The sequence below is a fragment of the Brassica napus genome, chromosome C3 (genome assembly GCF_020379485.1).
Source record: "Brassica napus cultivar Da-Ae chromosome C3, Da-Ae, whole genome shotgun sequence".
Classification (NCBI taxonomy): Eukaryota; Viridiplantae; Streptophyta; class Magnoliopsida; order Brassicales; family Brassicaceae; genus Brassica; species Brassica napus.
This window is the reverse complement of record NC_063446.1, coordinates 11,944,223-11,957,626: the sequence shown is the minus strand read 5'-3', so window position 1 is coordinate 11,957,626 and position 13,404 is coordinate 11,944,223. Positions and strand designations below refer to the sequence as shown.

Sequence of the window (13,404 nt, the reverse complement as noted above, 5' to 3'; positions counted from 1 at the left end):
CATCTACAATCATCAACATTTACTTAAATCATTTGAATTAGTCATAAAAAATTGTTTAAGTTATACTCCATCTGTTTTATTTTAATTGTCGTTTTAGATTTATACACACATATTAAAAATATATTTAATATTATATATTTCCAAATAAAAACATCATTATCTATACATCTATTCATATTGTAGTGAATAGAAAATTAAACTAAAGAATATTATAAAACGACACTATTTTCAAACGAAAATTATAGATTTGTCGTTCTGAAGTGTAGAGTAGGGAATTCATTTACATTCCCAATTGTTTCTGACCATAATAAAATAATACAATTTCCTACTTTAATAGTAAAAGAGCATTAACCTGCTTTTGTTTCATGACTAGGGGTTTCCAATATACCCGTGATTCTTGTTGCATGTATATTATACATTTTCAGTGTTTCAAAAAAAAAAGGGGGTATATAATACATTTTCATCATTAAGAATTACCAATAATCCTGATAGGTTAAATACATTTACATTATTTTTTATTTATATATGTGTGTATATAAGGTATTCCTAACTTTTCAATTACTGTATATATATGGAATCACTTTTAAATGATTTATCTCCATTCGTTCAAAAAGAAAATGATTTATCTCCGTAACATATTAAATTAATAATAGTTCTACATCTTACGGTTTTCTCAAAAGTCTCAACCACGTTTCAAAACAGAACTATTTCAATTTATACTAAACCTTAATTATCCATAACCTAACATTAATATAACTTTCTTACGCGTACTTCTAGACAACTTAAATCCTTCAAGATCGGAAATAGAATCACTTATATATTAATTTAGAAACATTTCGACTTTTTTTTATAGCCATATGTTATCATTAAAATGATTCTTAGAATCATTAGAAAAATATGTTGGTTCATCTAATTATATAATAATTTTTTTATTAAACTAACAATAAATTCATTATTAATGTTCTTTATTATTTCTTTAAATAAAAATTACGGAATTGCCTAATGTAGCTAAACTATATATATGACAATTAATGATTTTCAATAATAAAGATTTGATAAAAATTAGTGTAAATTAGATCATATTTGTTTAATTTTAAACTATTAAAATAAATTAAACAACCACATTAACCATATAATAATTTTTTTTTGTATATGTTATATTTTGAATTTTAAAAAATGACTATAAATTACTTAAACTGTTAAAAGTCTCACATTCAAATTTTGTGATCTATGGTTTAAAATTTTTGTTATGACAAGATACAAATGCTTGCAAAATCATAAAGTAAAAAACCTAATTTAATTAATTATTAATATTAAAAGATATATATATATATATATATTGTTTTTAATTAAACTATATAAAATATATAAATATTTTAATTTTGAAATTTACTTTGAACAATTTTTTTGATAAAAGCTTTGAACAAACATTCACAACTTAATTTAAAAAAAAAATAAAAATTACTAAAACAATTGATCCCATAATGAAATTTTTGTTATTAGTAATTTAATTTTTTTGATACAAAAGATACAAATGACCAAAAAACCATATGAATAGAAAACATCATTTAATAGACAGTAATATTAAAAATATACTATATGTTAATATCATTTTAATTTAATTATATATCCTATAAATATTGTTTGGATTAATAAAATTTATTTATATGTTCACACCAATTTAATTATATACGTAATAGCTACAAGCTTTTTAATTATTCAATATATATATATATTATTTATAATATTTAAAACATATAATACATAAAATAATTTATATATATAACGTTCTTGCGCGGATTAACCTAGTTGGGTAAATAAAACAAAAGGTATTGAAGGGGTAAAATAATAATTTCATAGAACTCTATTTTTCTTCATAGTCTCTCTGTCTCTTTCTGGAGTTTAATTGTAACAGTTCACTGGAAAAAGAAATAGACTTGGGGGACGAGTAGAGAGTCCAGCGAGAGAACAACACTAGGGACAAAGAGAGAGAGGAAGAGGAAGAAGATGATGTCAGAAGCTCATTTTGTCTGAATAACACAGTCTCTTGGAAGTTAGTTCGTGTGAATCTTTCCATTTTTTGGCATCTCCGATCTCTCTCTGTTCTTCAAGCAGTCCAGACCAAAAGAGGAAGAAGCTAAGAGCCACAGTTTTGCTTGCAGGTGAAAAACATCGAACACCACTACTTCTTTCTCTTCTTTCAATTTGTTTTCAAATAGGTTTTCTCTTTGGTGTGTTTGAAAAATCCTAATTTATGTGTGCTTAATCAGTTGATTTATGCAATTATTATGCTGCTGAAACTGTAAATCTCTGAGGGTTTATGTTAATTACCATGTTTACTCTCTTCTGAAAATTTACAGCTTTTTTTTTTTGTTCTTGAACTTTGAAGTTTCAACCAAAAATATTTTTATAATGCTTTCAAGGAAAAGAAAAGGCAAATGGTTTCTGTTGTTTTTCAAATTTGTTTTTATGAGAAAATGACAATAATTGTTATTTTCTCCCACGAAAGATTCCAAAATTTGAAGACAAAACAGATGACTTGACAACTAAAAAAAGATCTAAAGTGGAATATAAATGTACTTTCTTTGCTTGTAATTGCGGCTTATCTATGTGATTAGATGGAAACATCTCCTTTCTCTTGACTGTGAACAGTTTCTTTTTTATGTTTGTCTTGTTGTAATGGTTTGGTGGTAGTGGTAGTTAGTTTTAAATGGAGTCTCTTTGAAGCTTTTTGTATTTGTGTAGTTTGTTAGGGCTTCTTTTTCCCTTTCTTGTATACTTGCTTAAGCTTTCTACTTCTGTTGAGTTTGTTGTATATGCTTATGATAAACTTATATGTGTATTTCTTTGCTTCTTTCTCACACATTCATGTTCTTCACAGGAGGTATTGACTATATCCAAAAGAGAGTGCCTTTAAAACTCTCTAATACCAAGCAATGCAGTCTCCAAAACCGAGGTGATAATCATCACTAGTCCAAAGCTTTGTCTGCTTGCTGTTTCTCTTAGAGATTTTGGAGCTTTTAGTGGTTCTTGTACTTGCCTCTTTTGTATTTTTTTTGCTTATGCTTTAGCTTTTATTGTGACTATGATAGGCCGGGATCTTTGGAGGTGCCTCATAAGAAATCTCCTACAGCAACTCCTAGAACTGCTCGTAAGCTCAAAACTGCAGAAACTGATCCGGTTTCATCTCCCAACCCAAAAACAAGGACACCAAAAGCTCAGAGCCCAAAGGTAGTTGCTGATCGCCGTTCTCCAAGAACCCCTGTAAATGAGGTACTTATAGCTCTTTGCACCTTGCTTTTCTTGATCATTACCTATATGATTTGACTCATACTGGTCTCACAAGAATTAGCTTGTGTTGTTGAGAGCATGGGGCTCAAATCTTGGTTCTGCTAAAGCTCTCTTAGATGTTTAAGTTTGTCTATGTATTGCTTCTTACAACAGCTAATCAAACATCAAAAGTTGTCTGTGTAGTTGAGTTGTTTGTATTTTCTGTTGCTTTTGTAATGCAAGATTCAGAAGAAACGGACAGGGAGAACACCCGAAGTAGCATCTCAGATATCTCACCTGCAAGAGGAGCTAAAGAAGGCAAAGGAACAGCTAAACGCTTCAGAAGCTTCAAAGAAAGAAGCTCAAGATGATGCAAACGAGACAAAACATCAGCTCATGGAGATCAACGCCTCCGAGGACTCAAGAATCGACGAGCTTCGCAAACTCTCTCAGGAACGAGACAAAACATGGCAGTCCGAACTCGAAGCAATGCAGAGACAGCATGCCATGGACTCAACTTCTCTAGCTTCTGCAATGAGCGATGTTCAGAAACTGAAAGCACAGCTCTCTGAATCTGAGTCCCTTGAGAACTTGAGGATGCTGTCTCTTGTTGAGGAACTTAGAGGGGAACTGTATGACGCAAAGGAAGGAGAAGCTAGAGCTCATGAGATTGTTTCATCAACCGAAAAGCAGTTAGAGATAGCTAACTTGACGCTCGAGATGCTGCGTTCGGACGGTATGAAGGTGTCGGAAGCTTGTAACGCCCTTACAACCGAGCTAGAGCAGTCCAAATCGGAGGTGAAGTCGCTAGAGAAGCTCGTGAGACAGCTCGAGGAGGACTCGTCATCAGTGGAAGAGCTCAAAGAAGAGATAAACGCTGCGAGGGATGAGATTAGCCACCTGAAATCTGCGGTGGAAGTGACTGAGAGAAGGTACCAAGAAGAGTATGTGCAAAGCACGTTGCAGATAAGAAGTGCTTATGAGAGAGAGGCTGAGTTAGGGGAAGAACTGAAGAGAGCCAAAGGTGAAAGAGAGGCTTTGCATGAAAGGTTAATGGATAAGGAAGCTAAGGTGAGGATACTGGCTGATGAAAACGAGTTGCTCAACTTGAAAATTAAAGAAACAGAAGGGCGTGAGGTTACAGGAGAGCTCAAGAAGGTGGAATCAGATCTGATGGACAAGGAGATGGAGCTGCAGAGTGTAATGTCCCAAAACGAGAGCCTCAGGAGCGAGATGGAGAAGGTGCAGAGCGAGAAGAACAAGGCCTTAGAGAGGGTTGAGAGTCTGAAGGAAGAAGCGGATAAGAGTGCGAAGAGACGTGAGAAAGCGATAGAAGAGCTAGGGGCAGCACAAGTCAGTAACACGGAGCTAGAAGGTGAGCTAAGGAGACTCAAGGTTCAGTGTGATCAGTGGAGGAAAGCTGCAGAAGCAGCAGCTACTATGATCTCTGATGGTAACAAGAGCGGTAATGGAAAGTACGTGGAGAGAACAGGGTCGCTGGAGAGTCCGTTGAGGAGGAACGTGAGAATGTCGCCTTATATGGATGAAACTGATGATGACTTGTCTTCGCCGAAGAAGAAGAATGGGAGTATGCTTAAGAAGTTTGGTGTGTTACTGAAGAAGAGCCAGAAGTGATAACTAATGTATGGAAAAAAAACTACCATTGTTGTCTTTAATGTTGTAAGCTTTGTTGTCGTTGTTGGTGCGAACTATATTCACTTCTTTTTTTCTTATTGACTAAGCTCAAACTCTGATATATATTGATGAATCTCATCTTTGTTGTTACCAATTTATGTTTTGTGACCGGACAGCAAGTGCAAATCAAAGCTTAAGTTGCAGGTTACTTAGCTTCATCACTGCGCTAGAAGTTGAGACAATCAGCCTGGGGGTCCTTGAAACGAGAACTTTGTGGCTTGGGACTTTCCAGACTTGGTCCTACTAGCAGTTGTTGATTCATTCAGACTACTATTAACAGTTGTTCGTCTTACTATTATAGGAATGGCCTTTAAGACTCTAGTTTTGCATGAAACAATCCACAAACCAAATATAAATAAGAATACTTTGACTTGTTCAGAACAATCCAAAGGAAAACAAACAATGAGATGATTATTGTTACAGTTATGCATAGCAAAAACGCATCCTTTTACAACAACAACACAATAATATACAGACGAGCCGTGTGGGAACACCATGATATACTAGTCTGTGCCCGGCATTGGAACCATCATATGCTGACCCTACATTTACATACCAAAGTCATATATATGGATATTTACTTCATAGTTTTGTTCTGTAGAGCTCTAATCACATAACATAAGATGCTTTACATGGTTTTCGGTTCTGTAGAGCTCTAATCACAAAAAAATAAAAAAAATCATTCTACGTATGCACAGCACTCTTTAAGGGGCAACGATGATCATCCATTTTAAAACTTAGAGTCACTAGCTAACGATTTGTGTTGTTATGTGTGTAGCTGAAAAATGATTATTGATTTGTAAGGTTTTGTGATTCTGTTTACGCTATGGATACAGAGGAAATGAGGCGCTTAAGAATCTGATGAGTAAGTAACGAAGCGGGATATACTAAGTGAACAAGAAGAAAGAAGAGAAGGGTGTGTATCGTTATGTGTGTGAAAGAGAGGAGAGGAAAAGTTACTTGAGAGCTGCCGTAAGGACCTTGCGAGAAAGAGCCTTGGTGAGCAAGCTGCGAGAACTGGTAAACAAACTCCGTCATGTCAGAGACTAAATTGCGTCTTTACTAAAGGAAAAGAGAGGAAACGCGCAGGTAGATTTCTTCAACGCAAAGACAAAAAGGCATGAGATTTTGGAGAAAAGTACCTGGCCATTTTGGCTTGATTGGCCACCTTTCTTTGCATTTGCATCCCCACCTTTTGCTGATCCCTTTGTGTCGCCCTAAAGAGGAGATGAGCGAAGAATCAATACTTCCACAATAGTAGATGATTCGCGAAAAACAATCAACATGTTTACAAGTATTAGGAATGTAGAAGAGAAGAACCACTGACCTCCATCTGTGATTTTCCAAGTTTCAAGTCGTAGATAAAAAGAAAAAAAGGAAAAGAGAAAAACAGAGTAAGTGAGTTGAAAAAATAAAGAACTTTTCACGAAATATCAAAGACTAAGTACTCCTCCATAACTAGCAGAAGATTACCTCTCTATATCTAGTGAGGTAAACCTTGAGGGGGTCGATGTAGTCTTCAAAACCTAAAGTGGCCATAGCCCAAAGCAAATCATCTCCATTAATGGTCTTCCGTTTCTCTCTTTGGCACTTATCACTCGCTCTGCTCATCCAAAAAATGATCATTTCATCAACCAAAAAACAGAAAAAAAAAAGAAAAAGGAAGGAAGAAGGGAGGCATTACTCGCTGGTGATGAAGCTGATGAACTCGGAGACGCATTCCTGGACAATCTCCTTGGCGTCTTTAGCGATCTTACCATTAGCAGGGAGCCCTCTTTTCATGATTCGGCTTATGTTCGCAATCGGAAGAAACCTGTCTTGCTCGCGGACGTGCGACGACGACCTAGGGCTTTGGTCTCCGCCGCTCTCACCGCCTCCGGGACTCTTGGCCTGCGACTCCGCCATCTAACACAAACAAACCCTAACATCTCCCAATTAGAGATTAAACAAAAAGCAAAATGGAGAGAGAGAGAGGAGATGGTTTGAATTACCAGAAGAAGAATTCGAAAAAAAGGCGCGGGAGTGAAATAGAGAGGTGTTGATTGGAGGAGGAAGCAAGGATGCTGGGAAGAGAGATTAATCGGACGCTGGAGAGATGAGATCCTCTGCGATTTGAGATATTAGGTTTTCTGACTTTTCTCTCTTTTTATCACCACCGTTCGTTTTTTTCCTTTAATATTTTATATATTCTTTCTCTTCTTCTTTTCCTCGCTGGTTCATATTCTACCAAATCCACTCTTGCCACCTGTCTTCCTAGTCTTTAAGGTTACTACTATTTAACCATTTGTTGTTTTTTTTTTAATAAAAAAAGTTGGTTTATTTTGGTTTGCACTGAAAAGCATTAGGGCATCTGCATTGGCGGGTCATGACGGGTTCATGGGCTCGGGATCTAAGGGTCTTTCGTATTTTTAAAATTATAAAAAGCCCGATATTTGGTGAACCGGGTCGTCCGAATGATACCGTATGAGACGGGTTCACGCCACGTGGGAAGAGGTCATTGGAGGTGTTTTTTATTGTAGACGGAAGCGAAACAAGGGTTTCGCGATCTGTTTTTCATTTTGTCTTCTTTCTCATTTTACTCCGCCTCCGAGGTGATTTTTCCAACGACGGCGACGCCGGAGCTTTTGTCCATCTAATCGACGGCGGACTATCTCCTCCACAAGCTCAGGTGAGAATCGAGTATATTAACGGTTTCATACAATCGATTTTGTGGTCCAAAGCGAAATCGATTTCCATTGTTTCGATCGAGTTAGGGTTCCAAATCGAAAAGGGGGTTTTCGATTTATGGTTCTAATTCGTCATGCGGTTTGGACTTAGGGTACTTAATCGAATTAAGAGGCTCGTTTTAGGGTTTTAAATCGTGTGATTTGTGGTACAGATGGACCCCGCAGAAGAGAGAAGAGAGATGAAGAGGCAAAAGGAGCACTACATCATGCTTCAATGCGCGGCTGATGCGCAATACGGGATTCCGACGAGGTGTCTGTGTGGTTTGCGGATCATTAATGAGGTTCGTGGGAAGGAGGAGTACGACAGCCTTCCTGGGAAGCGCTTTTTCACGTGCAAGAACTACGAGGTAAACGATTCTGAGTCCCCTTTCAGTTTGTATAAGTTATTTGCTTATGGATAGTTCTGATATCTATTTGTTATGTTGTAACCAAGGATGATGGGTTGCATTTTCGTCATCCTTGGGTGTTTGGTGTCCAGGAGGAGATCGAGAGTCTGACAAAACGTGTGAAGGAGTCCGAGGAGGTGATTCTTTTGATGGCAAAACTCAAGCTTCAAATTGAAACACTGGAGGTGAGTATGCTCCTATTTTTAAATAATACAGTAGTTGTGTCCTTTTACGTTGATGAAAATTCTGACATTTGTGAGTGTTTTCTTTTTTTCCAGGAACAGGTTCACGACCTCAATGTCAAAGTTCGTGTCCTACAGAAGGTCTGCTTCGACTAAAAACAGAAGGTACGCCTCAATCTCATGAAAACTGTTTGAGTGATTGTTTTATGTGTGTTGGTTGGTTTATGTGGGTTGGTTGGCTTATTTTAGTTGAAAAAACGGCAGTAGAATTTAATTTTAAATTGAAAAATAGGTAATTTTCAATCTCATGAAAACTGTTTAAGCTTTAACTGAACTAGAAATATAATTTTTCTTATATATATGATCCGATTTGAACTTAGACTGAACTAGAAGTTTATCGACAACTATAAGTACAATGATTTGATGTGTAATGAATGCATACCTTTGGTGGTTGGTTGCTGTGATTTCGTTGCTTTGATGTCTTTGCTGTGATGTAGTAGCTGTGATGTAGTAGATTCATTAATTCTTACATTAACTATAATGAATGTTTGGTAGTTAGATTTAGTTTAATTGTTCTCTGCTAAAAGTAGTTTAAAACCATAGGACCTCCTCTAGAGAAAACACAAACGAAAATGGATCCTCTCTAAGCTAACTCTACCGGGTTTGTCCACTCTCCCGGTTTTGTTAACCTCTCATCTTCACAGAACACACAAACAATAGACGTAGAGTCTTCTCAGTTCCCTAGCTTTAGTAGTCAGAGCTCTGTAGGTCCTAAGCCACTGGAAAGGCGGAAGTGGACGGCAAAAGAAGACTTGGTGCTGATCAGTGCTTGGTTGAACACCAGCAAGGATCCGATTGTCGGTAATGACCAGAAGGCAGGGGCATTTTGGAAGAGAATAGAGGTCTACGTTAACGCCAGCCCTCAGCTCAATGGCTGTCCTCCTAGAGAGTCTAGTCAGTGTAAGCAGAGGTGGGGGAGAGTGAACGACTCGGTGGGGAAGTTTGTAGGATCCTTTGAGGCCGCTTTGAAGAACCAAGCTAGTGGTCAAAACGAGAATGATGTAATGAAGGTTGCGCATGAAATCTTCACTAATGACCATGGGGCATTGTTCAGTCTAGAACATTGTTGGAGGGAACTCAGGTTCGATCAAAAATGGAGATCACATTACCTGTCCAAAGATGGTGCAAAGGACAAAGGCAAGGAATCTGCGGACAAGAGGAAGGATCAAGCGGAGGTGGTGGTCGAGGATGATGAGGTGCGGCCTCCTGGTGTTAAGGCTAGCAAAGCAGCGAAACGGAGGAAGCACGGGAATGAAGCAGCTTTTGATCAAATAAACGACATCCTAGCTGTGAAAAATGAGATATCGAAAAATAAAATCCTTAGCCGTCTCCTAGCCAAACCAGAAGACACACTATCTGATATTGAAGTCTCTCTTAAGAACAAACTCATATCTGAAATGCTTTGATTTGGTCAGTGGCTTGAACTTGTTTATTCATTTGTTCTGTGGCTTTAACTTGTTTTATTTGCTTGAACTTGATTGTGCCTTAAAATTGATTGTGGCTTTAAAAATTGATTGTGGCTTGAACTTGTTTATTCATTTGTTCTGTGGCTTTAACTTGTTTTATTTGCTTGAACTTGATTGTGCCTTAAACTTGATTGTGGCTTTAAAAATTGATTGTGGCTTGAACTTGTTTATTCATTTGTTCTGTGGCTTGAACTTGTTTATTCATTTGTTCTGTGGCTTTAACTTGTTTTATTTGCTTCGCTAACTTGATTGTGTCCTTCCTCTTTTTCGTTTTGCAGGTCACGGGCATCAAGTCACAAGTTTGCAGGTCACGGGTAGTGTTATGTTTTGTCTGTTTTATGTCTAGTTGCTCAGTTTGTTTGACGGAAAGTGTAGCATTTTCCTTCTGACTACACTTCTTTTTCACTTGTTTCACGGATGCAATGAAGACACCCACGGGTGTATGTACTAAAAACTTGGTTCACGGATTTGTAAACAAAACACCCACGGGTGTATTTCTATGGATGCTCTATATATACTATGTCTTTCATAATCTGAAAAACTTCACAGCAGAAGGAAAAAAAAAACTATCATTCGCTAGTTTCTGGAAACCAAAAACATCAAAACTCATTGCCTATCTTTCTTTATCTTTCATTATCTTTGCAAACCATAACATTTTCTATCTCTCTGCAAACAATTTATTTCTCTGTTTCCAAAACAATTGTCTATCTTTTCACTTTCCAAAAATACCAAAAGTGTTTTTCTTTCCAAAACACTTGACCAAATTTACAAAAAACGGAAAACAATGTCGACCTCGTCAAGTGATGAAAGTGATGAAGTAGATGAAATTCTAAATGAAGCCTTAGAAGAAATTGTGGATCAACATGTTGATAATTTCATCGATTCAATCATTAATGTTCAAGCCAACACCCGGAATAGACGAGCTTATATCGAAAGAGATCGAGAACAAGGACAGAAACAGCTCTGGGACGACTATTTTAGTGATCATCCTACATATTCAGCAGACATGTTTAGGCGGCGTTTTCGAATGAACAAGCCATTGTTCCTTCGCATTGTCGATCGCCTAAGTAATGAAGTTCCATACTTTCAGCAAAGAAGAAATGCTCACGGCAGGTACGGACTTTCTGCACTTCAAAAATGTACAGCGGCTATACGTATACTGGCATATGGTCAATCGGGAGATATGTATGACGAATATCTCCGACTTGGTGAGAGTACATCACGTTTATGTTTGGAAAATTTTACTAACGGAATAATACATTTGTTTGGAAATGAGTATCTAAGAAGACCTACACCGGAGGATCTTCAACGATTACTCGATCTTGGAGAGGCACGCGGGTTTCCAGGTATGATAGGCTCGATCGACTGTATGCATTGGCAGTGGAAAAACTGCCCAATGGCTTGGAAAGGCCAGTACACACGTGGTTCAGGGAAGCCGACAATTGTCTTAGAAGTTGTGGCATCACAAGATCTATGGATATGGCACGCATTTTTTGGCTTGCCAGGTACTCTCAACGATATCAATGTTCTTGATCGGTCACCAGTTTTTGATGACATTTTACAAGGTCGAGCACCAAAAGTTAAGTTCAAGGTCAACAACCACACATATCGTATGGCATACTACCTTACTGACGGAATCTATCCAAACTGGGCAACATTTATCCAATCCATCCGACTTCCTCAAGGTCCTAAAGCAGAGCTATTTGCCGAACGTCAAGAATCCACCAGAAAAGATGTTGAACGGGCTTTTGGAGTATTGCAAGCAAGGTTTGCAATAGTTAAAAACCCAGTTCTACTATGGGACAAGGAAAAAATAGGACAGATTATGAGAACTTGTGTCATATTGCACAATATGATAGTAGAGAACGAACGAGGCGGATACACTCTAACCGATACATCTCAGTTCGAGTCGGGAGAGACAAGCAGAAGTTCCAAGGTGAAAAGTAGAACAAGTTTTAATATCGGTAATATGCTAGGCATTCGCAATGATCTTCGGGATTCAGAGAAACATGATCGTTTGAAAGCTGATTTAGTTGAAAATGTTTGGCAAAAATTTGGTAACGAAGATGAATAATATTTGTATGTTCAAGAATTCTCAAAGTATTCAATAATATGTTTTTGTAATAAATTTGTTTATGTAATCTATCTTAAAAAAAAAAATATTTTAAAAATTATTATATTTTATTCATGTATTGTCATATATTGAAAACTTTAAAAAATAAAAAAATATTATTTTATTTCTATGAACCCCTTTTTCAGATTCACCAATGCAGCAGCACAATAGGTAGAGGTTCATCACTATTTATGGTCCCATCAAAAAATTAATAAAAAAATCTTATGAACCCCGATAAGGGGTTCACTAATGCAGATGGTCTTAGATAACACCACGTTTAACAACTTTTGTTATAACCAAAGTTAAATCATTTTTTTAACATAAAAAAATGTTGCTTAGTTAGCACTGTCTAAAAGAAAATCATGATATTACGGACGGATTAAATTATATTTCTTTGTTGCTGGATATACAAATAATAAACATGTCGGTAAGACCATCTCCCATTCATATCTATTTTGTTGTTAAGATTTGAGAGAAGATTTGTGAGAATGTATTGTATCTTTTTTATTGCTTACACCACTATATATAGTAGTTCATATAAGGTGGAGTCAAAGAGGGAATTGATTACAAAGATACTATACATAATGACATAGTCAAACTCATAAAGACTAAGGTTGAATGGGTCTTCCATGTGGCTGGATGTAAACTCCCAATGGACTCTAGTCTTGAACTTGTATGGTCTAGGTTATGGACCATCCACTTCATAAGTCATAACACTCCCCCTTGGATGCCATAACCATATAGGGTTTGTAACGTGCTAATGTTGCCTCATTAAAACCTCTCCCGGAAAACCCAAAACCCAATGTGGTAAAAAGGGAAACCAGAGAAAGGAAAAAGAGTACAACACACATTACTCCCCCTGATTTGGACATCACCGAAGGTCCTTGAGTCTACGCGTGCCAATCTTGTTGCGTGAACTTCCTGAATGTGTAAGAGGGCAATGATTTGGTGAAGAGGTCGGCTGAGTTTTCACTAGACCGGATCTGAAGGACGTTGACCTCTCCAGCTTTCTGCAACTCATGGGTAAAGAAGAACTTGGGCAGAATATGTTTGGTTCGGTCACCTTTGATATACCCGTCTTTGAGTTGAGCAATGCAAGCTGCATTATCTTCATATATGATGGTCGGACCCGTTGGGTCGCATATGGACGCATAATGTGGTCCTATAGCTTTTGTTCAAAAGATGAGCTTCGATCTTATAGCTTATCTCTATGATAGCTTATTCATTCATACCACAGCTTGGTTGGTTCATGCTGAGAATTCGACCAACCATAAGTATTACCAAAATTTGGCTAATTTGTGGTGATGGTCTATAACCTTTTCTAAGGTTTAATGAATAACCATTTAACCTATCTTAGGCTGGTTAGTATAAAACACAAGGAATTTAAAATTCTTCTATGGACTGATTTGAATTGTTCTTATAGAACTCTTCACTTGCTTACATGTAGTAATTTAATTCAGTCCATGAACAACTTTAGGAAAATGCTGTTCAAGAGAACTTCTTTTC

General features: G+C 37.0%; 3 protein-coding genes across 4 annotated transcripts; 2 read left to right on the top strand and 1 right to left on the bottom strand.

The window, feature by feature from the left end:
* Positions 1-1,897: 1,897 nt before the first annotated feature.
* LOC106392633 (interactor of constitutive active ROPs 2, chloroplastic-like) lies at positions 1,898-5,059 on the top strand. Its single transcript, XM_013833443.2, has 4 exons — positions 1,898-2,162; positions 2,882-2,956; positions 3,093-3,273; positions 3,514-5,059. Exons 2-4 carry the CDS (start codon positions 2,937-2,939, stop codon positions 4,903-4,905), a joined length of 1,593 nt encoding a protein of 530 aa, XP_013688897.1. The 5' UTR covers positions 1,898-2,162; positions 2,882-2,936; the 3' UTR covers positions 4,906-5,059.
* A 228-nt stretch (positions 5,060-5,287) lies between these two features.
* LOC106392627 (nuclear transcription factor Y subunit B-8) lies at positions 5,288-7,152 on the bottom strand. 2 transcript variants are annotated; one of them, XM_013833437.3, is made up of 7 exons: positions 6,957-7,152; positions 6,650-6,870; positions 6,439-6,568; positions 6,293-6,298; positions 6,108-6,182; positions 5,926-5,982; positions 5,288-5,507 (listed from the first exon to the last, which is right to left on the bottom strand). In XM_013833437.3, the coding sequence occupies exons 2-7, from the start codon at positions 6,868-6,870 to the stop codon at positions 5,469-5,471; spliced, it is 528 nt and encodes a 175-aa protein (XP_013688891.1). In that variant the 5' UTR covers positions 6,957-7,152; the 3' UTR covers positions 5,288-5,468. The 2 variants fall into 2 exon arrangements, with proteins under 2 accessions (XP_013688891.1, XP_013688893.1); XM_013833439.3 differs by having other exon boundaries at positions 6,650-6,886; positions 6,957-7,126.
* A 502-nt stretch (positions 7,153-7,654) lies between these two features.
* LOC106409776 (putative nuclease HARBI1) lies at positions 7,655-12,552 on the top strand. Its single transcript, XM_048752520.1, has 3 exons — positions 7,655-8,262; positions 8,356-8,424; positions 10,064-12,552. The coding sequence occupies exon 3, from the start codon at positions 10,570-10,572 to the stop codon at positions 11,857-11,859; it is 1,290 nt and encodes a 429-aa protein (XP_048608477.1). The 5' UTR covers positions 7,655-8,262; positions 8,356-8,424; positions 10,064-10,569; the 3' UTR covers positions 11,860-12,552.
* The last annotated feature ends 852 nt before the right edge of the window (positions 12,553-13,404 follow it).